Source organism: Neoarius graeffei, chromosome 23 (assembly GCF_027579695.1).
Source record: "Neoarius graeffei isolate fNeoGra1 chromosome 23, fNeoGra1.pri, whole genome shotgun sequence".
Classification (NCBI taxonomy): domain Eukaryota; kingdom Metazoa; phylum Chordata; class Actinopteri; order Siluriformes; family Ariidae; genus Neoarius; species Neoarius graeffei.
In genome coordinates this window covers 57,591,490-57,619,430 of record NC_083591.1, presented here as the reverse complement: position 1 = coordinate 57,619,430, position 27,941 = coordinate 57,591,490, and the positions used below count along the sequence as shown (strand labels likewise).

At 40.9% G+C, this 27,941-nt stretch overlaps 1 protein-coding gene across 1 annotated transcript; it reads left to right on the top strand.

Moving 5' to 3' along the window:
• Positions 1–1,084: 1,084 nt before the first annotated feature.
• Positions 1,085–27,521, top strand: LOC132871378 (artemin). The gene is made up of 4 exons (XM_060905493.1): positions 1,085–1,258; positions 26,530–26,624; positions 26,709–26,898; positions 27,027–27,521. The coding sequence occupies exons 1-4, from the start codon at positions 1,228–1,230 to the stop codon at positions 27,488–27,490; spliced, it is 780 nt and encodes a 259-aa protein (XP_060761476.1). The 5' UTR covers positions 1,085–1,227; the 3' UTR covers positions 27,491–27,521.
• The last annotated feature ends 420 nt before the right edge of the window (positions 27,522–27,941 follow it).

Below are 27,941 nucleotides of genomic sequence, written 5' to 3'. Positions count from 1 at the left end.
GTCAGTTCAAGGCATTTGAGCTCTTTAAAAGCTAACAAACATGAACAGGTTGGTGGTTAACACCTGAAGACTGCTGTTTCTTTGCCATGGGGTTTTTGCCATGCTGAACTACGCCAACTGAGTGGGTCTTGAATTTGGACTTGAATAGGAAGGAGGATAAAAGATGGAGGTGTGTGGCAGGCGAAGTGTCTGTACATGTCGTCATAAACGCCTCCATCCATAAACTTTTCCTTCTGAGTGCAGTGTGTAATGTTCTGCTTCACTGAACAGACATAAGGGAGAAGATTGCAGGAGGATCAGGGTTGGGCTTCAGAGATTGCTAAATACTTATTTACTTCTTATACTTATCAATAATTAATGCTTTTTATTATTTATAACATTCAGTAGTGGACATACAGATCTAATAACATATATATATATATATAAAACATAGAACAGTAACATTATTATTATTATTATTATTATTATTACTAAACATATCTGCATATTCTGTTCTCTGCTGCATGCTGATAAAATCCACATAAAAGTTATATGAATCATTATGTTAACATATTTCGTAATAATTTATTAAAATATATTATTTTTATATTGCAAATAAATTACTCATAAATTAATACATTTTATAATTTTATATATACATATATATATATAATTTGTATATATTAATTTATTACACTGGAAAATTAATAAATTATATTACAAATAAATCATGATTAATAAGTTTATCCATTTATAATAGTTTATATATATTATTTATTTATTTATTATTTGTTTTACTTTGTGTTCCATTCCTTGTAAATCAATCTTGGGTGTTGATACCGAACAAACAAATAAACAGGGTTGTTGTTGTTCTTCTTCCTATTAATATTATTATTATTAGTAGTAGTAGTAGTATAGTGTGTGTGTGTGTGTGTGTGTGTGTGTGTGTGTGTGTAAAAGAGTCAGAGGGAGGCGCCTCCCTGCACATTAAAGCCTTTGAAGAGTTTTTTTTTCTCTGCTGCTTAAGAGGAGAATACACACACACTCATACACACACCCCATCACACACACACACACACACACACACACCCCATCACACACTCTCACTCACACGCGCGCACACACACACTCCGGCCAGAGTTAAGCGTGTGAGGAGGAGGATGAAGTTGGTGTGAAGGAGCTGGAGGACTGCTCGTGTGTGTGTGTGTGTGTGTGTGTGTGAGTGTGAGTGTGTTTAACCTTTGGGACATGAGGAGCGGAGAGAATCGGCGCCTCACCGGTAACCAGCTTTCACTTCTCTTCTTTACTCCATTTGTAATGAACTTTCAGTCTTTAACTCGTGTTTCTGTTTGTTCCTGAGTGTGTTTCTGTGCCTGAGGGGTGAGAGAGAGAGAGAGTAGAAGCGCATAGAGGGGTTATAACCCTGTTATTATGTGCCATTAGAATAAAAATCAGCAGTGCGCGTTGTTCTCAGTGGAGCGCGCGCACAGGGCAGCACAGAGATGTCAGAACGTGTAGAATTCAATTCTATGGTGTTGAACTAACACTCAGTGTAGAGTGTGAGGGAAAGGAACTGGCTGTGCACTTTGGAAACATCAAAAAATAATATTAATCATAAGAAGAATAATCAGCTGAGGGAAGAACTGAATTGTCATCATATCAACAACATTTCATTATTCCCTAGAAATAAATAAAATTCCCCAACTGTACTTTCCCTTCGTGCTGATCCATCAGAGTTCCATCCATCAGACAGCCGTTGTACCTTTAGTATGTGTCTTTCACCTTTAAAACAAAAGACCTTAAATGAAAGATTGACCACATGCACCTTCGCAGGTGAAAGAAAACGTACAGGTGCTTTCTTTATTCCTCTAACAGCTCCAGCTGAGTTTTATTTTTTTATTTTTACTGTTGTTTTTCTGTTCAGTTTCAGAAACACACGTATGTTTATTTTTTTTCTCCAACCAGACTGTATTTGATTCTTCTTGCTTTGGTCAGCTGAAGTTGTTCTGAAGTGTGCTCTATCAATAATACATTTGACTTGAATTAACCCTAGAGGTTTGTAATAGCTGATGGGAAACATCATGCGTTCCTCCTCAAGTGGTGAATGAACTCCTCATGGCATCGAATTTGCACCGAGAGTGTTCATGAGCATCGAGTTCAGTGTGGACTGATGCAGGAAGGAGCTACAGGGGGTTCTGCTGTTATGTGTTGGTTTCTCTGGAGAAGTGCCAGAAAAAATGGAGATGCTCATGACGGCCCGTTAAAATAAATAAGAGGGGTTTTTTTTAAAGTCTGATTTAATTCATAACCCTGAATCATGGGCATTAAATTAAGTTCATTTGCAGCTAATTAAAAATGTATTAGCAACATGAGAATTGTGGCCGTTTAATGGACTTGAATCAACTTGAAAGTAATACAAGGAATGAATTGATACCATGCAGTGTTGATTCAGCTCCTGTTGTGTTCCTTCATGTCTGGTTTTAGGTGTTAAATTAGGTGTTAATGATGAGTTGATTCAACACTTGGCAGCTTGTCGTGTCGCTCTCTTTCCTCCAGGCTTGTGCTAATGTCATCCAACAATTTATAAAAAGCTACATGAAGCTGTTCAGATCAGGTGGTGGACCAAACATGAAATATCAACCTTGACCAGCAATCTGGAAATCTTTTTAGATATTAACTCAACGTTTCAGACCTTTCAGATGCTCGTGTTTGTGCTTATTTGAATGAATTAGATCGATAACGCAGCAATCTGCTCCAAACTCCATTTTTGTAATTAGCCTGATGTAAATGGTAGAAAGGTTCAGGCTGAACTTCAAAGCAGACGATCACAATCTGCAGATGTGGACTGTAAATCCTGGTTGAAGGTACGAGTTTCACGAAAGCCCGAGTGCTGAGAGGACGTCACGCCTGTTACGTTTCTGTAGGTCCATGTCAAGGCTTCTATTTTTTTTCTCAGCTCCTCACATCATCTCCTGATCTCTTATTCTCTGCACCTTTTCCCACGGACGGCGTTTTTCCTTCGAATTCCTTCGAGCTAACAAAAGCCTTGTGTTTCTGACTGACTGACTGAGATTTATTCGATGAATGTCACATGAGGAAATCGTTAAGTATTTTTGGGATTACAAGACACCTTTTTGGTGACTTGTATCACAAAGAAACACAGTATGTTTTTCCCCATTTAGCCCATTTGCCAACTTAATACCGTTTGTTCAGAACACAGAGAGCTAACATGAATTAGCATTATCATATTGGTAATGTTTAAACATTACAGTATCTTATAAAATAAACTGTTTAAGTAACAAACACTGCTTTCGAATGACTTCTTGCTTAAAAAAGTGGACCTACTAATAGTTTTCAGAAGGATTAAGGTCAGGAACCATACAGCAGTGAAATACAGCAGTAATGGGACAAACACTAAACTACACTGTAACAGCAGGAGGCGCTAAAGTGCTGTTTTAGAGACAAAATAAAAATGCTTGATACATTAATTCTAAGCGCACAACATTTTTAGTAGAATTTCTGTATAACCTGCTAAATTTTGGAATATTTATGACTTTAGAAGTTGATATTTTATGACGTAATTTTTGCAAAATCGTGAAATCTATATCGGCTTAGCAGTTGATGCTAAATGTAATTACAGTGACATTTTATCTCTATGGTGTCTTTTCTTCGTAATTTACCAGTAGTTCTGTGGAAGATATTGATATTGTAGATGCTTTTGTGTTGTTTTTAACTCCTATAGAGCTGTAATATTGTCTGTTTTTGTAACTTTTTGCCAGGTAGCTAAATTGTCAGCTAATTTATCATCACTTTTTAGGAAATTGTTGATATTGTGGATGGTTTTTGTTTTTGTTTCCGGTGGGTTCCACTGTCACTGTGTTTTTAAATTGTCTTTTCTTTTTTCTTTCTTTCTTTCTTTTTTTTTTTTTTTACAGATTTTTGCTAGCTAGCTATATTGTTGGGTAATTTGCCAACACATCTGTCAACATTTTCCTCAGAACTGTTGCGAAATTACCTGACAATTTAGAAAGCTAGGACGTGGCTATCAGTGTATTTTTACATTGCCTGCTGGCTAGTAGCTAAATTTTCAGCTAATCTACCAACATTTCTGAGCAAAAAGTTGATATTCTGGATGATTTTGTCTTGTTTCTACTCTCATTGGGATTCCACAGTGTATAAAAGACTCAACAGCTGATTGGTAGCTAGCGAATGATGTTTTCAGCTAATTTGCCAACATTTCTGAGGAAAAAGTTGATATTCCGAGCTGTTTTATCTTGTTGCCACTGCCACTGTCTTTTTACTTGGTTGACTTGTTGCCACTGTCATAGTGATTGATTTTCTCAGAACTGTTGCGAAATTACCTGACAATTTAGAAAGCTAGGACATGGCTATCAGTGTATTTTTACATTGCCTGCTGGCTAGTAGCTAAATTTTCAGCTAATCCACCAACATTTCTGAGGAAAAACTTGATATTCTGGATGTTTTGTGCTTGTTTTCACTCTCGTTGGGATTCCACATTGTATAAAAGACTCAGCAGCTGATTGGTAGCTAGCAAGTGATGTTTAGCTAATTTACCAACATTTCTGAGGAAAAAGTTGATATTCCGGGTTGTTTTGTCTTGTTCTCACTGCCACTGTATTTTTACTTTGCCGACTTGGTTCCACTGTCATAGTGATTGATTTTCTCAGAAATGTTGCCAAATTACCCGACAATTTAGCTAGCTAGCAAACAGCCATCAATGTCTGTTTACATCAGCTGTATCAAAGACTTAATAGCTCTTTGCTAGCTAGCTAAATTTTCAGCTAATTTACCATTAGCTTATTAATTTATTTGCGTGTGTATATATATATATATATATATATATATATATATATATATATATATATATATAGTGTTTAGTCTATGTCTAGTTCTTATCTAGAGTGTTTATAGTTTGTGTGTGTGTGTGTATATGAGTGTTTAGTCCATAGACATATAAACATAGACGCCGCATTCTGCGTAGAATCATACGTCATCCTCGCCGCCATATTGGATGTGGCAAAGTGGAGATTCTTCACCCGTCTCTGGTATAGCGTCTAGACAGTAGCCGAGAATAAAGATGCCTCATTCATGTGCTGCGTTTAACTGTACCAACAGGTTTACCGTCCAAACGAGATCACATGGGATTACCTTTCACAGGTGAGACTGGAAAAATACTTTTCACTGTATTTGGTCATTATAACATAATTTTACAAACAGATTTTTCTGACTTTGTGGCTAATATGAAGGATTTGGACAGAACAGGTCAGACAGTCAGGATCAGAGAGGGAGCTGTTCCTTCAGTCTTCAGTTTCCCAGCTCATCTCCACCGGGGAGGTGTAGAGTTATAAGCAGTGAGAATTAGAGAATACAGTGCCACACTATGATGAACGTTTTTGAACGTATGATGAATGTTTTTAACCTTTCTGAATGTGAAGGAATCAGTGATGTATTTTGTGACGTTAGAACCTGGCCGAACTCAGTTTGGCGCTCATTCAGCTCACTTTATTCAGCGAGAGCAGGTCTGTGTGGTGACTCAATAAATAAAACAGTACATTTTTATTTTCATTCACTATTTCCAGTTTTTCCACTATTTCCATCATTTATCATATTCAGTCTTGTAGGTTGGTTATTGTGGCCTCAGGTTTTGGTAGCTTGCTACGGTATGCTGACTGATTAGCTTACCTGAGCTATCTATCGCGGATCTGTCGCTAGTTTGCAGTGTACAGGGTATTTCACACACTATTTATAAACATCACATTAAAAGTTATATGTGTTGTTTTGATGCCTGTTTGTTTCCCAAATATATACGTGTGTGTGTTAATGGGTGAATAAAAGGCATCGAGTTAAATATTATTGTAGAAAGGGGCTTTATGAAGTTCAGTCCATTTACTTGCATTGCTTTACGGGGAAGATTTGCCACATCCAATATGGCGGACACTCTGACATATCCCAGCAACGGGGCCACCAGCTCAATGTGGCATCTATGTTTATATGTCTATGGTTTAGTCTATGTCTAGTTCTTATCTAGAGTGTTTATACTGTTTATATTGTTTATTTCAATTATACTATTTTTATTTTTATTTATTGCATTGCCTGTTTGCACCGTGGGTCAGAGAGGACTGAAATTTCATCTGTGCTGTATGTCGAGCGTGTATAGCATATTTGACAATAAAGTTGACTTGACTTGACTTGATTACTTCTGAGGGAAATGTTGATCATTCAGATGGTTTGGTCTTGTATCCTCTGTCTTGGAATTTTTGTAAACATTATCTGTATAAAAGACTCAACTGCTGTTTCCTAGCTAGCTAGCTGAGAGTTTCAGCACATTTACCAACATTTCTGAGGAAACTGTTGATATTCCCGAAGGCTTGGTCTTACAGCTATTTGCTAGCTAACTAAATTTTCAGTGACGTTACCAATGTTTCTGAGAAAAATGTTGATATTCCAGATGACTGTGTCTTGTTTCTGGATGTTTTTGTCTTGAATTTTCAACATTCAAACATTTCTGGAGAAATTATTAATTTAGTTTCTGGATAGGGCGGCACGGTGGTGTAGTGGTTAGCGCTGTCGCCTCACAGCAAGAAGGTCCGGGTTTGAGCCCCGTGGCCGGTGAGGGCCTTTCTGTGCGGAGTTTGCATGTTCTCCCCGTGTCCGCGTGGGTTTCCTCCGGGTGCTCCGGTTTCCCCCACAGTCCAAAGACATGCAGGTTAGGTTAACTGGTGACTCTAAATTGAGCGTAGGTGTGAATGTGAGTGTGAATGGTTGTCTATGTGTCAGCCCTGTGATGACCTGGCGACTTGTCCAGGGTGTACCCTGCCTTTCGCCCGTAGTCAGCTGGGATAGGCTCCAGCTTGCCTGCGACCCTGTAGAACAGGATAAAGCGGCTACAGATAATGAGATGAGATGAGTTTCTGGATAATTCTCTCTTGAATGTCCCAACACTTCTGAAAGAAACCTGTATATTCCGGATATTTTTTGTCATTTCCACTGTCACAGTGGATCCCCCCCCCATAGTTTGTTGTATAGCTCTTTGCTAGCTAGCTATACTGTAACCTTCAATCATTCACTAGCTTATGCTCTGCATCCATATGTTCTAGTTTCGTAACAAATTACTGGCCAGAAAATATGCTTTACGAATGTTCTTCCATCTCTTTTCCCACAAATCTGCTAAATCCAGCAGTGTGATTGGAAAAGCCCTTCCTCTAATGGTGATGAGTGTGTTTTAAACTTCTTAATGGCATGCTTTTGGCGTGAGTCTTCATCCCGAGTCATGAGATCTGAGTTGTTGTATATGTTCAGACCACATAAACCTGTCAGAGACGGTGATGTTTAATGGGCATGTGATAGTGAAAGAGATGGTGGGAGAAGGTTTGTGAGTGTGTGCGTGACACAGAGAGTGTGTGAAAGGGTGGGGGAGTGTGTAAAGATGCACAAGAATATTGTTACCATCTGGATGTCAGCGATAATTGCTCAAAACTGCAAAGTCATTATGGAATCTGTTGTACAATGTGATCTCCAGGCTTTTATAGTTAAAAACCTGTTATGTTGGGGGCGTTGTGGCTCAGGTGGCTAAGGCGCCATACCATAAATCCGGGGACCCGGGTTCGATTCTGACCTGAGGTCATTTCCCGATCCCTCCCCGTCTCTCTCTCTCCCACTCATTTCCTGTCCTGTCTCTACACTGTCCTATCCAATAAAGGTGAAAAAAGCCCAAAAAAATATAAAAAAAAAAAAAAAAAAAAAAAAACCTGTTATGTTAATGCACCAAATAAGTTCTCATCTCATCTCATTATCTGTAGCCGCTTTATCCTGTTCTACAGGGTCGCAGGCAAGCTGGATCCTATCCCAGCTGACTACGGGCGAAAGGCGGGGTACACCCTGGACAAGTCGCCAGGTCATCACAGGGCTGACATATAGACACAGACAACCATTCACACTCACATTCACACCTACGCTCAATTTAGAGTCACCAGTTAACCTAACCTGCATGTCTTTGGACTGTGGGGGAAACCGGAGCACCCGGAGGAAACCCACGCGGACACGGGGAGAACATGTAAACTCCGCACAGAAAGGCCCTCGCCGGCCCCGGGGCTCGAACCCGGACCTTCTTGCTGTGAGGCGACAGCGCTAACCACTACACCACCATGCCACCACCAAATAAGTTATTAAAGGAATACTCCGGGGTTTTTCAACCTGTTCTTTATTGACTGAATGTGTAGTATACGTGTGATTATCACAGAGAAGAATTTCAACACATCTTCCTGTCTTGAAAAAAAAAGAACATAAGATATGTACTCCGAAATCATCTATAATTGAAATCTAAGGGCAGTTGTCGAGCTTTGTGAAAAGATGTTAATTTAGGAAAAAAGTATTCCTGTAATCAGCTTTCATAGATTCTCCAGTCAAAGGTGTTTTTTTTATTTACTTTTTTTAATGAAGCTCTAAATCTGTCTAACTGACGCTTTTAGATCTGAAACTACTTCTTTTAGATTAGATTAGATTAGATTAGATTAGATTAGATTAGATTAGATTAGATTAGATTAGATTAGATTAGATTAGATTCACTTTATTCATCCCACATTGGGGAAATTCACGTGTTACAGTAGCAAGAAAATGTCAAACAGATAACAAATTAAACTGAAATAAAAATTAGACAAACGAAGGATTAAATACAGAGGGCTATTTGCATTATCTACCATGAAAAAGTATAAAAAAAATCGCCTTATTGAGAGGCTCGGAAAAATTGCACATTACAGGTAGATTCTGTATATATACACACATATATACATAAATTATATATATATAAAAGTATGCATAAAAATAGTTTAAGGATAGTTTTAAAGGAAGCAACGTGTCTTTATGTTCCCACGGCTCATAGTTATACCACAGAACCTTCTGGAAAATGTAAGTAACCGGAACTATAACAAATACTGGAAAGTTAAGTACAGATAAAAACCTATAAGATGAAATTTGGTAAATCTTTGTTTCAGGTCTGTCTCAAATCTAACATCTTTTTAGTTTCAGCATGCGCGTTATATTGTCGCAACAGCTGCCCTTAGACTTATTATAAGCAAGTTTGTATGGAGTAAGCAGATTTTCTGGACATTTCTCATCACAGGGAAATGTATTAAAACCAGTAAACGTAGTAGTCACGTTTCCGATACATACACGTTGATACATACAAGATTAGTTTTGAAAAATGCTGGAGTATTCCTTTAACCATGTGAGACTTTAAATATCCGTTGCGAATTCTTACAGATTTGCAAACGTGACTGTAGTAACTGGCAGTGTCCTGTTACTTTGGCTTAAAAGTGCACACACTTTGACCTGAGCTGACCTAGGCTCCAACCTTACTAGGGGTCAATGCAACAGTCGAAAAGACCCTCTGTCCCAGCGAGCTGGGAAATGTTTGCTTGTGGATGTCAAGAGCTGAGTTATGATGTTTTAATTTTGCTCACAACACAAAGATGAAGCAAAGAAACACGTCTAAAGCCTTGTACTTCATATTTTAAGTTTTGACACACTGCCTTCCCTATTACGCTGCGTATCGTGACTTTTGACCGGACAGAAATGTAACATGGTAATAAATCGCTGCCAGGGATGGAGTTGCAACACTTGAAGATTTGGAACTCATTCCATTTCCTTTATGGTCACAATAAAAGAGCATGACCCGTTCATTCTGATACACCCTGGCGCCCCTTCACCTTCTCTCACTGACCGCAAAAATGCAGCGTAATTGTCCTTCCAGTCCGGTTTTAGCCACAAAATTGTCCCTGTAAGCTTAGCCTTTGACACTGCTGGGTAATTAGCCCTGATTGTGCCACAGCCGGAGTGAGAGTGCCACAGGGCAATGGGGCAGTCCAGAGTCTGGATCTGTTTAAATCCCTCAAATATCTCACAAAAAGCTTTTGCAGCTTTCAGAAAAGCCTCAAAAGGTGAATAGGGCCGTGTTTCTCTCTCGCTTGACTTGCTTTTCTTGATTCTGTTTGTTTCTTTTTTTTCCCCCTCCCGTCTGGTTTCTCACCCATTCGCCAAGATGAACGATGCTATTACCTTTTTTCTCTTTATCGGATCATCTCCCACTAGATCTTTTTATTCTTGTGGGTTTTTTTCTTTTTTGAAAGTGAAGTACATTAAATAGGTTTATTGCACACCAGCTTTTTTTTGTGGCTGGAAGTGGTTGTTTAATACAATAAGCCGTATTCTTCTGCAATTGCCAGGTCAGATGCATTAATCATGGTGCCGTCGGGCTCTTTGAACGGCTCGGCCAGGACATGGAAACTCTTTGAATGCCGTTTGTTCATCCAGACGCACTAATGGCTGCCCTTTTTTCCCTCTACACTGAGCTTAATTTGAACAAATGAGACGTGAGCTAGAGTACACAAGCTATACACTGTCCAGGCTGTCAGGGTGTAATGGCCTGAGGATTCATCTGGAAAGGTAGAGACGCTGGATGAGAAGATGAGTTTTGCTTAGTCATGATTGGAACATGCTAAATTGTGCGTTCAGGTGACCAAAACGACCTGTTTGTTAAGAAGAAGAGTGTGAAAAGTCCGTGGTATGGTAACGTGCTGGAAATTAAAATGTTTTAATTTCTAAGAATATGTAGACCATGATAGCAAAACTGCATCACTTCTTTCTGTACTGAATTCAACATCACCGTATTTTGAATCTCTGTGATTGGATCTCCGCTCCTTGGGATTCTTTTTATATAGACTGTTTATTAATAAAGCTCCATCTCCGGCCTGCTTTTTCTGTCAAGGATTCTGTGTCTGTTCAGACGAATCCTCTGGAGTGAAACTGTATCTCCTCTGTTGCCCCTCTCCCCCTTTAATTTATTCCCATTTAAGGACTCGCTCACCCAAGTGTTCCCTTTCTGTCATTCCCTCCTGAAATGCATTTAATCACGAGCTGTATTTGGTTATCATAGCGAGAAGCAAAACCACTTCGATGAAGCTGCTAAAACTGTTTGTTCAGGATGGCGTTCAAGAGCAGCAGGACTCGGGCGCTATACAAACCCAATCTCTCATTGGATACGTGTAGGGACGAGAGATTTGGGATTTTTGTAGTAGTAAATTCCTTTCCTCCTCATCGTATCTTGCAAAATACAGCTGTGTGTTTGCTTTTTAATTCATTTCAGCACTTTTAGTCATCCTTCAAATGCAGCTTTTGTGGTGCTTTAATCAAGTGATTTAAGATTGTACGTTTATGTTAAAAAAACACCAATTATTCACCACAGCACTGTTGAGTTCTGGATTCTGATTGGCTAGAAGGTGTAGGTGTTGATTAATTTTCTAGAACAGCAGCTTAGATAGTTATGGCTGTCCGTCGGTATTCAACGATGCTCAGACAGTAGCGCAGCTGCAAATCACACGTTTGTATTAACATGCTCACTGTAATACATTCTCGTTTCTATAGTAACAGATAATTCGTCATTCACAGAGACGTATATGGTAGACGCTCCACATTAAAAAAGTGCCTAATTAAGGGGAAGCCATGGCCTAATGGTTAGAGAAGTAGCGTTGGGACCAAAAGGTTGCCGGTTTGATTCCCTGGACCAGCAGGAATGGCTGAAGTGCTTTTGAGCAAGGCACCGAACCCCCAACTGCTCCCCAGGCTGCTCTGGATGAGAGCATCTGCTAAATCCCGTAAATGCTAATTAAAAATTGTGTAATGTGCTGAAGTTTTCAGTAAGGAGAAATGTGTTTATGTAATGTTTCTGGAAGGAGTCTCCAGCGTTAGTGCTGTTACAGTCAAGCTGTAACCTTAAGCTTTCTGACATCTTCAGGACAGAGGAGGTTATGCTTTGCAGTTTTTCACTAACATGAGAAGCTGCATTTTTTATTTTTTATTTTTAAAATTATAACAGTTGTTTCATGGACATTCCACAACATTAAATGCAATATGTTGGAAATTTGCTGTGATAAAAAAAGGAATAAAACACTTTGTTGCATGCTGTTATAGATAAATAATCATATTATCATCCACGTCACTTTGCTATTACTATTAAACACTGGAAGGCGGCGCCAAGGAGGCGTATTGATACCAAATTTGAGTGATAATGATTTTGGTTTTGTCTGATTAGATTAAATGGAGATACAGTGGTGCTTGAAAGTTTGTGAACCCTTTAGAATTTTCTATATTAAATATAGAAAATTGCATAAATATGACCTAAAACATCATCAGATTTTCACACAAGTCCTAAAAGTAGATAAAGAGAACCCAGTTAAACAAATGAGACCAAAATATTATACTTGGTCATTTATTTATTGAGGAAAATGATCCAATATTACATATCTGTGAGTGGCAAAAGTATGTGAATCTCTAGGATTAGCAGTTAATTTGAAGGTGAAATTAGAGTCAGGTGTTTTCAATCAATGGGATGGCAATCAGGTGTGAGTGGGCACCCTGTTTTATTTAAAGAACAGGGATCTATCAAAGTCTGAGCTTCACAACACATGTTTGTGGAAGTGTATCATGGCACGAACAAAGGAGATTTCTGAGGACCTCAGAAAAAGAATTGTTGATGCTCATCAGGCTGGAAAAGGTTACAAAACCATCTCTAAAGAGTTTGGATTCCACCAATCCACAGACAGATTGTGTACAAATGGTGGAAATTGAAGACCATTGTTACCCTCCCCAGGAGTGGTCGACCAACAAAGATCACTCCAAGAGCAAGGCGTGTAATAGTCAGCGAGGTCACAAAGGACCCCAGGGTAACTTCTAAGCAACTGAAGGCCTCTCTCACATTGGCTAATGTTAATGTTCATGAGTCCACCATCAGGGGAACACTGAACAACAATGGTGTGCATAGCAGGGTTGCAAGGAGAAAGCCACTGCTCTCCAAAAAGAACATTGCTGCTCGTTTGCAGTTTGCTAAAGATCACGTGGACAAGCCAGAAGGCTATTGGAAAAATGTTTTGTGGACGGATGAGACCAAAATAGAACTTTTTGGTTTAAATGAGAAGCATTATGTTTGGAGAAAGAAAAACACTGCATTCCAGCATAAGAACCTTATCCCATCTGTGAAACATGGTGGTGGTAGTATCATGGTTTGGGCCTGTTTTGCTGCATCTGGGCCAGGACGGCTTGCCATCATTGATGAAAAAATGAATTCTTAATTACACCAGCGAATTCTAAAGGAAAATGTCAGGACATCTGTCCATGAACTGAATCTCAAGAGAAGGTGGGTCATGCAGCAAGACAACGACCCTAAGCACACAAGTCGTTCTACCAAAGAATGGTTAAAGAAGAATAAAGTGAATGTTTTAGAATGGCCAAGTCAAAGTCCTGACTGTAATCCAATCGAAATGTTGTGGAAGGACCTGAAGCGAGCAGTTCATGTGAGGAAACCCACCAACATCCCAGAGCTGAAGCTGTTCTGTACGGAGGAACGGGCTAAAATTCCTCCAAGCTGGTGTACAGGACTGATCAACAGTTACCGCAAACGTTTAGTTGCAGTTATTGCTGCACAAGGGGGTCACACCAGATACTGAAAGCAAAGGGTCACATACTTTTGCCACTCACAGATATGTAATATTGGATCATTTTCCTCAATAAATAAATGACCAAGTATAATATTTTTCTCTCATTTGTTTAACTACTACTACTACAATAATAATTTATTTCTATGTGCATTCCATAACAATCTCAATGCCCTTACAATAATATATGTGAAATAATAAATAAATAAATAAATAAATAAATGTCTAATGTCCATAAAAACTCATTTACATAAAAACATTATCAAAAAAATAAGAAAATAAGAGAGGTGAGAGAAAGAGTCCAAACGTTCCGACAAAACTCCGACGAAATGCTGAGACTCCCTCCCCCATCCCCCTCATAAATGATCACAAATCAACTATTCATGAAAAAATACTCAAATATAGAAACCACGAAAGTCTAAGACTAGAAGATAAGACATATAGTACATAGTACCAAAAAAAAAAGACATAAGAAAGATAAGAGAACTGGGTTCTCTTTATCTACTTTTAGGACTTGTGTGAAAATCTGATGATGTTTTAGGTCATATTTATGCAGAAATATAGAAAATTCTAAAGGGTTCACAAACTTTCAAGCACCACTGTAAGGTCACGTTCACTTATGGGTGGATTTTTACATTTAAGAGTTTATATCTAAACAAGAAAACAAAAAAGTAATAAAGCTATAAAGGGTATTAATAAAAATACACACTGGCAGTGCATGTATAGTCTATACAGTATGTCCTGTGTTTCTGTTAGTCACATGACCAGCCAGAAGACAACATTTGCATGTGTGTGTATGTTTTGGCATGGCTCTCCTCCTACGCTGTTTCTGTGTGTGTGTGTGTGTGTGTGTGTGTGTGTGTGTGTGTGTGTGTGTGTGTGTGTGTGGTCTGCAACAGAGGATGTGACAGTGAAAGGAAGTGGCCAGATACACACACTGGCCAGGCAGCCGCGCAGCGTGGAATGCAAACAGCAGCCACTGCATTTGAGTGGCAAAAATAAAAGGCCAAACTCCAAACTGCTGAGTTGTAGTGCAAACACTCGACCTGAGGAATCTGAGTGTGTGTATGTGTGTGGAGTCATACGGCTTGGCCCGGATGGTTTTAGCTGATTCAGTTCTCTAAGGGGACCGATTGAGGCACATGCAAGAGAATTCATGCTTAAATCACTGAGAATTATGACCATGAAACAACTAAAAATATTCTAGGAATATCTTTACACCATTACACCAAAAATACCAGGATATAGTATTAAAAAAATATACAATACTCAAATTAGAAAATCCGTAAACGTTAGGGTGCATCAGTTGCCCCCTAAAAATGAAAAGTTCCTCCGATCATGATGCATTTTTGTTTTTATGCTCCTTTTGGTAAGGAAACACACTGGGTGAAATATTTTGACAAAATTCAAAAGTTTAATGGTGGCACCAGAAGCTCAAAGTTATGGAAAAAGCTGCTATTTTATGACTTTTATGACAAAATTTCGATCACTTTTCATGAAACATTATGGCACCTTATAGAGTATACCAAATATCTTAGATACACATTTTTAGTACATATTCTAAATATATTATCAAGCACAGTTTGAGTTTTAGCTGTTCATTGAATCATTGTTCAACTACTTTTAAACAATACAAATGGATTATGAATCACATTAATGCTTCTCAATCCCTTGCAAAGGTTCTTAACATGATCTCTGGCTCACAAGAAATCAATAAATGGAGTCCAACATTGTGATTCAAACCTTACGCGAAAACATAAAATAAGCGTTTTTTGGCAAAAAATGAACCTCATGGTGCCACCATTAGACTTTTGAATATGGTCAAAAAATTTTACAGGATGTCTTTATTGGTGAAAAGGAACACCCAAACAAAAATGCATCAGATTTTATGAAAGTGAGGGCAACTGATGCACCCTAGTAAACGTCCTCACACCATGTCAAATAGCTAGCTGACTAGTGAACTAGCTAACATGATTCGTACATAAGCATTTTATATTGAGTTAATTTAATCAATCCTGTCAAAATATAACACTACCATAACAACCAGGATTTAGTTCATGACTAGCATTAACTACGTTTGCTAGTGTGCTAGCTAACTGCTAACAAACTACATAGCTTGCATTTACCTTCAGTCATCTGAGTCTTACTTTGCATCATCATATTCTTAGCAAACTATTTATCAGGAGTAAACCTTCTCAAGGGTGGCACGGTGGTGTAGTGGTTAGCGCTGTCGCCTCACAGCAAGAAGGTCCGGGTTCGAGCCCCGTGGCCAGCGAGGGCCTTTCTGTGCGGAGTTTGCATGTTCTCCCCGTGTCCGCGTGGGTTTCCGCCGGGTGCTCCGGTTTCCCCACAGTTCAAAGACATGCAGGTTAGGTTAACTGGTGACTCTAAATTGAGCGTAGGTGTGAATGTGAGTGTGAATGGTTGTCTGTGTCTATGTGTCAGCCCTGTGATGGCCTGGCGACTTGTCCAGGGTGAACCCCGCCTTTCGCCCGTAGTCAGCTGGGATAGGCTCCAGCTCGCCCGCGACCCTGTAGAACAGGATAAAGCGGCTACAGATAATGAGATGAGAAAACTTCTCAATAAATTTTCTAATCATTAGCATTAGGTAAACAAGCAATAGCTAGGTTAACTTGCTGGATTGTTAACTAGATAAGTTAGCTTGCATTTACCATAGGTCTAGCTAACTGTTCGGAAAATAGCTTTATTTGTTTATTTATTATCAGCCAAAATCTGTTATAACATCCAATATTGTATGAAAAAAAAACCCTTTTGTTCATTTTATTGTTTTTGTGAGATCACAAACGGAGTTTACGCATAGCTCCACCTCCAAATATACTGTACACATTTGTGAAGTAGTGTCAATGAATTTAGCTCTGTAGTGACAACTCTATCTCAAACGCCAATCTATGCAATCAGAATCAACCGTTATGTCTTTGAGTGCATTAATAAACACAGTTGATGACTGATTATCTTTACTGTCTATTCACTGACATGATGAATACACATCTTCCATGCACTCTACTATCATGGTTTAAAGAAGAAGAAGAAGAAGGACAGGAAAAGAGGAGACCTGCAGGACTTTCAGAGCTAAATCGTCTTCCTGGCAGCATTCACTGCCGCTGAAGCTCTGCAACGACTCGAATCTGACAGTAATGAGATCCTGCTTTCTCCCTGAGAGGGATTATTAAATTATATGCTCGGATTTCACACTAGCGGACATGCCGCGATTAGACGAGAATTTTGCACCATGAGCACTTCAGCGTGTAGTGGAATTGACACTTTAGACGTCGGAACGAGGTCAAAATACAGACCCTCGTAAACCGAGGAAGTGAATGAAAGAGAGGGGACTTATAAACTTCACACGCTGGCGAAAACTCTCTCTGAGTGAAGACTGACGTTGATGAAGCGGCGCGAATGCAGATACAGTAAATATATTACTGAGCACTCGTACATATGCAGGCTGGAGTTCACACCCTCCGATGAAAGCATGTCTGGCAGCGATCAGGCTCACTCCAGGTGCGTTTTATTGCTTGGCTGATTTAGGACGGCCGATCCCTCTCTGAAACACCTCATCTTTTCTGACAGGTAGAGCTGGCACATGAAACACCTCTAATGGCAGTGGCCGAGCGAGGTGCAGTAAAGGAATGCAGACCTCGCTCTTTTTCCATCATTTATACTCTGTAGGTGAAGACCAGACAGCTTGAGAAAAAAATCTGCGTTGTCGTTTCGGTTTAGAGGTGTACGCGGGACTGTTTTTTAAAATCCCACTCCCACCTGCTTCTGAAGGCTTTCTCACCAACCCCAAACAAGTCAAAGCAGTTTGCGTAGGGGAAGCCATGGCCTAATGGTTAGAGAAGCAGCTTTGGGACCAAAAGGTTGCTGGTTTGATTCCCTGGACCAGCAGGAATGGCTGACGTGCCCTTGAACAAGGTACCGAACCCCCAGGCTGCTCTGGGTACATTGTACGTCGCTCTGGATAAGAGCATCTGCTAAATGCCTGGAATGTAATGAGAATCTGGTTATTGAGGATTTGCCCATTTGCATATAAATGGGTAGCCTAAGTACAACCTTATTGCTCTAGGAACCTGAGTTCAGCAGTGGGTTTCCCAAAAGCCTCTTAACGCTAAGAGCATCTTAACTAGGAGAGAGAGTGAGTGTTCATTGTGCTGCTCGCTCTACCATTTAAAAATTATCTTTGTGTTGCGATGCTTTTGGGAAACCCACCCCATATTATTATGTTATCCTGGCTAGAGATTCATATGTTCTCACTATGTCCATCTGGGATTCCTCCAATCAGAGGACTGGCGACGCAAAACTACCCCTAGGTGTGGACAAGTGTGTGAATGTTGTGAACGGTGCCTAGCAATGAACTGGCATCCCATCTGGGGTGTATTCCCACCTCATGCCCTGTGCTCCTGGGACAGGCTCCGGAATCAGTGCCACCCAGACCAGGATAAAGTGCTTACTGAAGATGAAGAAGAAGCACATGCACACTCAAGCACAGTGAAATTTGTCGTGTGCATTTAACCCATATGAAGCAGTGAACACACGCATGCGCGCACACACAAGTGAGCAATGAGCACACACACATACCCAGAGCAGTGGGCAGCTATGCTACAGCGCCCGGGGAGCAGTTGGGGGTTAGGTGCCTTGCTCAGGGGCACTTCAGCCCAACCTCAGGCCAAGGTCATCCCATGTTAACATAACTGCGTGTCTTTGGACTGTGGGGGAAACCGGAGCACCCGGAGGAAACCCACGCAGACACGGGGAGAACATGCAAACTCCACACAGAAAGGCTCTCGTTGGCCACGGGGCTCGAACCCAGAACCTTCTTGCTGTGAGGCAACAGTGCTAACCACTACACCACCGTATAAGCTTAAATTTAAGTATAAGCTGTCTGAATATTGACTATTTGAGTATTTTGTCCATTTGAGTGTAAACAATTAGAGTATTGAGTATTTGAGTTGGTGACCGTTTGAGTATTTGACCATCTGACTTTTTATGTATAAGCAATTTGACTCTTTGGGTAGAAGCAATTTAAGTATTGAGTATTTGAGGCTCTGAACATCTGGCTATTTGTCTATTTGAGAATAAGCTGTCAGAGTATTTGAGTACTTGCTGATCTGGACTGGGTTTCCCAAAAACATCACAGCACAGAGATCTCGATTTCAGTAAAGCGTTCGACTCAGTCCCTCATGGTCGCCTTCTTTACAAACTTTCCTTGTTTGGTATCACGGGCTCTCTACATAGCTGGTTTGTGGACTATCTTGGTTGTAGAACTCAGCGTGTTCTCTTGGATGGGGCTTTTTCACCATGGGCGAGAGTTACCTCTGGGGTTCCTCAAGGCAGCCTGCTAGCACCGTTCTTGTTTCTTCTTTATATAAATGATCTCGCCGAAGTGATAAGCACCAACACCAAAATGGCTCTCTATGCTGATGATGCCAAGTGCTACAGGGTTGTAAGGACGGCTAACGACTGTGAATTGTTGCAGCATGATCTGTGTTCTATGTTTAAATGGACTGAGCTCTGGGGGCTCTCATTTAATGTAGATAAGTGCAAATGTCTCAGAATTTCAAGAAAACGCAAAAGCAACATTCCGTCTATTGCAGCCAGTCCCTATACCCTGGGAAGTCACGTCTTGTTAGTTGTGCCTTCCCAGAAGGACCTTGGGGTCACAATCTCGTGCAAGCTTACTTGGAGCTTGCACATTTCCATCATTGTCGCAAAGGCTAATCGCAAGCTTGTTTTTTTGCGTCATCATTGTAATAGTTTCATAGAGGCTGACTGCAAGAAACTGCTCTACCTGTGTTTTGTGTGTAGTAATCTTGGCTATGCTAGCGAAGTCTGGGCGCCCCAGTAATCTATTACTGATCTTAAGTTACTGGAGAGCATCCAGAGGCGCGCAACCCGCTTCATCCTGTGGTGCCATCCCTACCATCAATTAAGGCCGGATTATAAAACGCGCTGATTTAAGCTGAATATGCTGCCAATTTCTTACTGGTTAGAATGCAGAGATCTTCGTTTTTTTTTCTTTAAATGTCTAAACAATCTAGTGAGCTGTCACAATAATAACCATTTTCTCTTATCAACCGGCCGAACCAGAAGTGCATCTACAAATTTAAATCTCAAGTCTATGCGTTTTCGCACCTCACTGTTTAGAGACTCCTATTTTAACAGAATTGTACCAATCTGGAATAATCTCCCTCTTCCAATTAGACAATCTGGAAGCTACTTTCTTTTTAAAGACCGTGTTAGAGTTCACTATCTTGAAAAATTAAAATCTGTTTTTGACCCCCAGCGCGTACGCTCCTGGAAAACCGTATGCCCATACTGCAGATCAACACATAGAATGAACTGCTGCGTGTGAGTCGCGCTGTTATGTTGTATTTTTGTAGTGTATATAATTTTTTTTTTCTCTTTGTGTTTTGTAAATGGGGCTTACCTTATGGGACCTCGAGTCCGTTAGTTCGCCCCTCATTTACGCGCATATTTAAGTTTTATTAGTTATTTATTGTATGTCTCTGTCTTTGTCTTTATTATTGTATTGTGTAAAGTGAGTAGATGAAATCTAATAAAAAAAATCATTAAATGGTAGAGCGAGCAGCACAATGAACACTCTCTCTCCTAGATAAGATGCTCTTAGAGTTAAGAGGCTTTTGGGAAACCCACAGCTGACTGCTTGCGTCAAAGCAATATGACTATTTGAGTATAAGCGTTTTAGGTGTATTTCAGTATCAGCAATTTTACCATTTCATTAATTTGTCTCTTAACCTCTTGCACGCCAAGGAACTATGGGTGGAGCCACACTTTCAGACCTCCCATCTGCCCAACTTAAACATTTTTCATTGTCTTCCATGAAGATACTGGATAAGACTTCAAGTTTGGAAAGGAACATAATCTATGTGACTAATAATCGTATCCCATGAGCTGCTATATAAATATATATAATGCTTTCCCACCTCTACCAATAGCGGAGTGGCAAAAGAGGCCAACACTCTCACCATCATTTGCATCCTGAGCCCTGATACCAGGCTTCGCTGCCGTATTTGTCACGATCATGTGGCGGTCCTGCTTTCCTGTTTTTTCTACCAGGTTTGAGCCTGAGGCTGGAGGGAAATGCCAGCATAGAACTGGCCAAGCGAGGCTTTAATCAGCACAGAGGCCATCACAGACACTCTCTCTGGAGCTCCTCATGATCAGGGCCGCCTGGTTCGGCCCCACGGGCACCAACAACACTCGCATGAGAAAAGCTCTGATACACGAGGAGCGCTGAGGTGCTTCTAAAACACTACCAGGTGCACCGGCAGTGCCGGGAATGAAAGAAAGAAAGAATGAAACACTGTTCCTGAGCTTTAAGGCTGGAGTGAACTGGAACGTTTGATCTGGAATTCTGGTGGAAACTTCTCAAGTCTTGCACTGCTGATTTTTTTGATGCTTTGCACACTTCACGGAGTCAACTCTCAACATATTTGGTGAATGATGGAGAGCCAAGAAGCCTCGGGCAGCATGTAAATTGCATTGTTGGCAGTGTAATGACCTAAATCTAGTAGCACAACACTGGCTAAGCTTATGATAATTGTATTTATTTTTATCCTGACTCACACAAATCCTGATCCAATCCATTCATCACTAAATAATTTAATAAAAAAGTCACCAAATCACAAATTTTCATAAATGTATGACGCTGCGAGACAGTAATCGCAGTTTTACCAGTATCGATATTTCCTTTGTGTTATTAATACTGTTTCTCAAAATTTCAACATTACTCTTCGTTTTAATGTAACTCCATTTTAGTTAGATTCACACTCCAACCAATCAGAGCTAGCCTCGGGACAGAAAAGCTTATGATTGGTCCTTACGCAGCAAATAATGAAAACGGACAGGAGGTTAGCTTTAAAGTGAAACTAGCCTCATTTACTGAACCTCACTGCTGCTTCATTTTATTTATTTATTTATTTATTTATTATACCTCAAGTGGGAGGCACGGTGGTGTAGTGGTTAGCGCTGTCGCTTCACAGCAAGAAGGTCCGGGTTCGAGCCCCGTGGCCGGCGAGGGCCTTTCTGTGTGGAGTTTGCATGTTCTCCCCGTGTCCGCGTGGGTTTCCTCCGGGTGCTCCGGTTTCCCCCACAGTCCAAAGACATGCAGGTTAGGTTAACTGGTGACTCTAAATTGAGCGTAGGTGTGAATGTGAGTGTGAATGGTTGTCTGTGTCTATGTGCAGCCCTGTGATGACCTGGCGACTTGTCCAGGGTGTACCCTGCCTTTCGCCCGTAGTCAGCTGGGATAGGCTCCAGCTTGCCTGCGACCCTGTAGAACAGGATAAAGCGGCTAGAGATGATGAGATGAGATGAGATACTTCAAGTGAAACTTTGAAAAGTAACATTTATAAACAAACATACCCTAATTATTGTCTCCTGAAACTAAAAATATAAATTTCACGAGACAGTCAGCAGTAAATTGTCCTGCCTGCAGGAATTTCTTGCCTCATAAACCTCAAATGTGTCCTGCGGTGTGTTTGGGGAAGCAGATGATGGTCCTGTCATAAACTTTGAACTCTTCAGCAGCATGAGAGTTTAGCTAACAGGAAGTCTGAGGGTGAAAGACAGGGAGAGAGAAAGAAAATATACAATGACCTGTACAGTCCCAGAAGACCTAAACACCAACCAAGCTGCAAGTCCCATCACGCCGGATCTGGATCCCGGATCCGGATCCCATTCCCGGAACACTGGGTGCGAGGCAGGAATACAGCCTGGATGGGATGGGATGGGATGCCAATCCATCACAGGGCAGAACTGTTTTTATTTTTTCTGAATTATTTAATCTATCTTATTCTTAATTACAACACATGTTCCTCTTGACTGAAAGCAATAATGACTGTAGATATACAAATCTATAACTCGTACCAGAGCGCACTGACTGAATCAGTATCAAGTGACTCGATTCACCAATAAGAGTCGACTCTTTTGACATCACCCCGTCGTTGATTATTTTACCATAACAGCACAAGACTCTTTCACGATTGCATGTTTTATTCCTTATATACAACTTACATGCATCCAATTTGCCAGGACACTTAGCAAGTTTTAGATAATGAATTAAAAATAGGAACATAAATCAGAACTGCTACCCTGATCAGGATGAAGAGTCACGCTGATGAATTCACGATAATGAACGGCTCATGTGTTGAAAAAAGATTCTGACAGTACTATTTTGATCAAATTAGACTGAAAGCATTGAATACATCGACAAAAAAAACCCAAAACAAAAGAAACAAAAAACAAAGAATCAAAGAGTCGACTCAAAGAGTCATGATTCATGATTCATGAACAACACATCACTTGGTCATGAGGAGATGACACCATGAATATTGTGAACATAAAAAGAATTTCTCATCTCATTATCTGTAGCCGCTTTATCCTGTCCTACAGGGTCGCAGGCGAGCTGGATCCTATCCCAGCTGACTACGGGCAAAAGGCGGGGTTCACCCTGGACAAGTCGCCAGGTCATCACAGGGCTGACACATAGACACAGACAACTATTCACACTCACATTCACACCTACGCTCAATTTAGAGTCACCAGTTAACCTAACCTGCATGTCTTTGGACTGTGGGGGAAACCGGAGCACCCGGAGGAAACCCACGCGGACACGGGGAGAACATGCAAACTCCGCACAGAAAGGCCCTCGCCGGCCACGGGGCTCAAACCCAGACCTTCTTGCTGTGAGGCAACAGCGCTAACCACTACACCACTGTGCCACCCTAAAAAATAGTCTATTGTTTTTAAAATACAAAAATGCTTGTCTAAATGGTATTATTGAGCTAAATGAGAGCTTTTAGGTCAGAGAGAAAATGTGTGTGTGTGTGAGAGAGAGAAAGAGTAATTTAGCCATTTAGTTTGCATGATGCTAAAATGGTAGCAAAAAGCTTTCCTGATTTGTTAGCAAAATTAGCCTCGTATCTTCAGTGCCAAACTGAAGAACCTAAACAGGCTCTAAACACACGTCATGGCTGATGGAGAAAAATTGTGGAAAAAATGTGATGCTGTGTTCAAAGATTTAGTTTAATCGATGCATTCTTGAATAAAAAGGAATGATGTGATGAGAATAAATTTATAATAACCAATGAACCAATGACTCAACCCTTTGGACATGGCTCTGCTGATGTGGTTTGATATCTGAGGTTAAGTTGAGATTATATGTTTTATATATTATATGTCAAACAGATGCCTGTTTACAGGAGGGGTTTTTTCACGTTGTTGATTGAAGCACTAATAGCTGTTTGTGGGTGTTTATGTAACACATTATATATATATATATATATGTATTGGGATACTCAGGGAACGTTAAGCACAGATTCATCTTTGTGTACAATCCATACAGACAGAAGTGCATGAGAGCCAATGTTTATAAAACTGCCAAAAATATTTCCTTCTCTGAGTGTGTGTTGCTTCAGACATGATCGCTGTTGTTCACATTTCTGATATGATATTGTTTCTGTAATAACAGCTACAGAATCGCTTACAGCGGACATTAATAAACAGGTAAAAAATCATGGATATGGTCAAGTTTTCTGTAAGAAGATATTTATTTTATTTAATTAACATTTCTGTCAGGAGTCTCCAGTATCAGCACTTTGTAAGCATCAGAAGTAAAACTGTTTTTGGTAACAGTAACTCCACTTCATCACAACACCACATTATTTATTATTTTCCAATAACAGCATGACATGGAGTGTTTTATTCTTCATACTTGCTGTGCAAACTTTACACAAAATGCATTTATTTATGCATGTGCACATTTGCCATCGATGCAGATTTTAAAGTGTAAAAATGATCAAGCAAGCAGGAAGGTTTGCTGCGTTCTCTAATCAAAAGTATACAGACATGATATTTGATTTTGTCATAAAACAAAACAGCCTATCAGGTTGCAGTATTCAAATCACATCTCATATGTTGATATGTTGCTGTAGCAAGGAGACGGGGTGTGGCATGTAGGGTTGGTTGACGTTCCAAATTTGCATATTTATAGAATCCATAGAATGATTTATTGAAAAACAGATTATCTCATCTCATTATCTGTAGCCGCTTTATCCTGTTCTACAGAGTTGCAGGCGAGCTGGAGCCTATCCCAGCTGACTACGGGCGAAAGGCGGGGTTCACCCTGGACAAGTCGCCAGGTCATCACAGGGCTGACACATAGACACAGACAACCATTCACACTCACATTCACACCTACGCTCAATTTAGAGTCACCAGTTAACCTAACCTGCATGTCTTTGGACTGTGGGGGAAACCGGAGCACCCGGAGGAAACCCACGCGGACACGGGGAGAACATGCAAACTCCACACAGAGAGACCCTCGCCGGCCACGGGGCTCGAACCCAGACCTTCTTGCTGTGAGGCGACAGCGCTAACCACTACACCACCGTGCTGCCTGCAACTGAATATGAATTTTGTTAATCCATGCATTATCTATAATTATATAGATAATATAATTATAGATAATGCATGGATTAACAAAATTCATATTCAGTTGCACATATGGCAGTCAGATAGATATTATCTATAGCACTTATCCGTCAGGGTCATGAGGGAAGCTGGAGCCAATCCCAGCCAACTTCAGACAAGAGGCGGGGATACAGAGACAAACACCCATCACATTCACTGCTACAGGCTATTTAGTGTAGCCATTTCATTTAATCCACATCTTTGGACTGTGGGAGGAAACCAGAGCACCCAGAGGAAACCCACATCCCACATCGGCACAAGGAGAACATACAAACTCCACACAGAAAAGGCCCTGGCTGCCTGCAAGGTTCGAACCCAGAACCGTCTCACTGTAAGGCAACAACCACTGATAACCACTGCACCACTGTACCGCCCCCAATTTGGTTCAAATTGTCCTAAAAATGACTTTTCAATGACGTCCCAGGCCTTTCTATGCTAAGTGAAACTTAGTCTCCAGGATAAATTTTGTCTTTCAGGTTAAAAATCCTCTCAGCTGTGTCCTGTTGAGCCTTTTACTGTAGCTTCTTTACCTTGCATGTATTCGGCCTTTGAATGCAATCTTCCAAAAGAATAAATTCAAATTTACTGGTTGTGAATGTAAATGTAATTTAAATGTATTATTTATTGCTGTGATTATGTGCTATGAGCCTCAGACAGACTACATTAATCCCAGATAAACCTTAAGGCTCGTATTACACACTGCCACCTGCTGCATGACCCATGCTACTACAAATTAAAACAAAAAACAAAACAAAAAAAAACTCCATCGTAATAAGATGAAGCTGATTTGAGATCAGTTGTGTGGATTATTATTAATAATAAAGCATCAACACTTTGCCCAATTTTGTGTGATGTGACTTGGAGGCATGATGGCTCCCTACCCAGGTGGCCATCTTTCATCTTTCTTGTCTCTGATCCTCCTTAAAATGGAAACTGTTCAGGCCAGAAATCATACTGTCATCCTCGGACAACTGTGTCTCTGTAAAATTGACCGTGTTGCTAAGCGTGACACGCTCTGCTAATTTACCCATTAGTCATGTTCGGTGTGTAAATAATAGCCTGGTCCTCGACGGCCTCGTTTCAACCCTGATATAAATCAGAGGCCTCCGGTGCGAGCTCAATGACTCACACACTGCAGTGAGTCAGTAAACATCTGAATTGCTGGGAAACCTTATCAACCGTGCTGCATCTGTGTGGTTTTGGGAGACCCAGAATCCCCCAGCGTGCCTCCTTTTTACACAGCGCTAATCTCATCAAACCTAGAGAGTTTCTCAGGGCTTTCCTTAGAGGTGTTTATTTATAGGACACTGTAGCTTTGTTGAACCCGCATGTCACCACGGGTTTCGCTCTCGGTGATTACCTTTGGAAAGTGTCCTTATATTGTTGCAAAGGCAAAGGACGCCTTTGTTTATAAATGTTGATGCATGGATGCATGGAGGTGTATGCGTTGCCTGCATGTTGCTCTTGAAGTTTAGATTTAAATTAATTTTGGGAGAGAAAGGAGTGATGCAACGTTCTTGTTTTCTCTGCGCAGGTGGGAGAAGGTGGAGGCGAGGTCGAGCCAAGCGAGGACTGTTCGCAATGTTATCTTCAGCCACTGATGCCACATTTCAAAGAAGAAATTGGAAGGTAGATAGAAGGATAATCAAGGACTTCAAGATAATACCATTGCTGCTGAACTTCTTCTGAACTTGTGAACTTCTTTTCATGCAGATGGTACTATGGGTGCTTGTATCTCTGCTGCCCCTGGTAGTTGGAGAGAGGCCTGGGTTTAGGGAAGACCCTGTGGATGCGGTGGGTTTAGTTACAACCATGCTGGATGAGCAGCCGTTTGACGCCCTCCCCGAGGAAGATGAGGAGATGGGAGATGGAGACAGCCATTCTCCATGGCATAACGTTTTCGGTAAGTTTGGCTTTGGTTGCTGAAAACCAAAATCTTGTCTGATTTTTTTTGCAAACAATTATCTTAAAACTTTATTTGGTTTTAGTGATTAGATCTGGTCAGTGATGATATTCTTTCTTGTCTTTCAGAACCTTCGGTTCTAGTCGAGGAAGACCGTCCGGCTCGGTGGGAGCGTTCCCCACGTTCCTCAGATGCCTCTGATGCTCAATCCAAAGGCTCACGCAAGAAAAAGAAGAAGAAGAAGAAAGAAAAGGAGAAGGATGAGGATGATGGGCGGGGCCAGAGCAGCCGTGACTGCCACCTGGAGAGGCGTAAGATGCGAGTGAGGGACCTGGGGATGGGTTATGACTCAGATGAGATTGTGCTCTTTAAGTTTTGCGTGGGCTTGTGCCAGAGTGCACGGGGGAACTATGACGCTGCGTTGCGGGCTCTGCTGACTAATGGCAGTCTGCCCAAACGAACAGCACGCAAGGTCAGCACCGGGCCCTGCTGCCGACCCACGGCATACAAGTCTGTCTCCTTCATGGACACGTCCACATCATGGAGGACCATCGAGAACATCACAGCCTTGGACTGCAAGTGCGTGGGCTAAGTTAGTGTCAGAGGAGGAGAAAAGAAATCGATCCCCCTCAAGAAAGAGAGGCAATGTGAAGCCAGAGGGATTCCTGAAATCTGGATTACAGGAATAGGAGGCATTCTGGGATGAAAGCTGTTCCATTGGAAGGAGACAGCAAGGCTTCTCTGACGTGCACCATGTCTGCATTCAGCCTTTTATATTCCCAAACCCAGAGTGACAAAGCCCAGAGTGATGCCAGACTTGCCTGAGGTTGGAGCATGGCACGGAGTTCTGTGAAGGTAGACGGTAGATGGAGCCACAACGGATGCTGATGGATTGCTCAAGAACTCGTCAAGAGAAACTTGGCAAGAAACTTTACGAGACTATAATAGCATGGAACGTTCCAGTTGTCCATTTGTTTCTGAAGGATGTCAGAGCTTTGAGTGTGTATATCTACCAATAATGGATGAAACCATCGTATATTGTT

Excerpts from the sequence above, each read along its gene's own strand:
- LOC132871378 (XM_060905493.1), top strand. The coding sequence starts at position 1,228 with ATGAGGAGCGGAGAGAATCGGCGCCTCACCG. Across the intron at positions 1,259-26,529 it reads AGAGAATCGGCGCCTCACCG|GTGGGAGAAGGTGGAGGCGA; the intron begins GTAACCAGCTTT and ends TTCTCTGCGCAG. Across the intron at positions 26,899-27,026 it reads TCCATGGCATAACGTTTTCG|AACCTTCGGTTCTAGTCGAG; the intron begins GTAAGTTTGGCT and ends CTTGTCTTTCAG.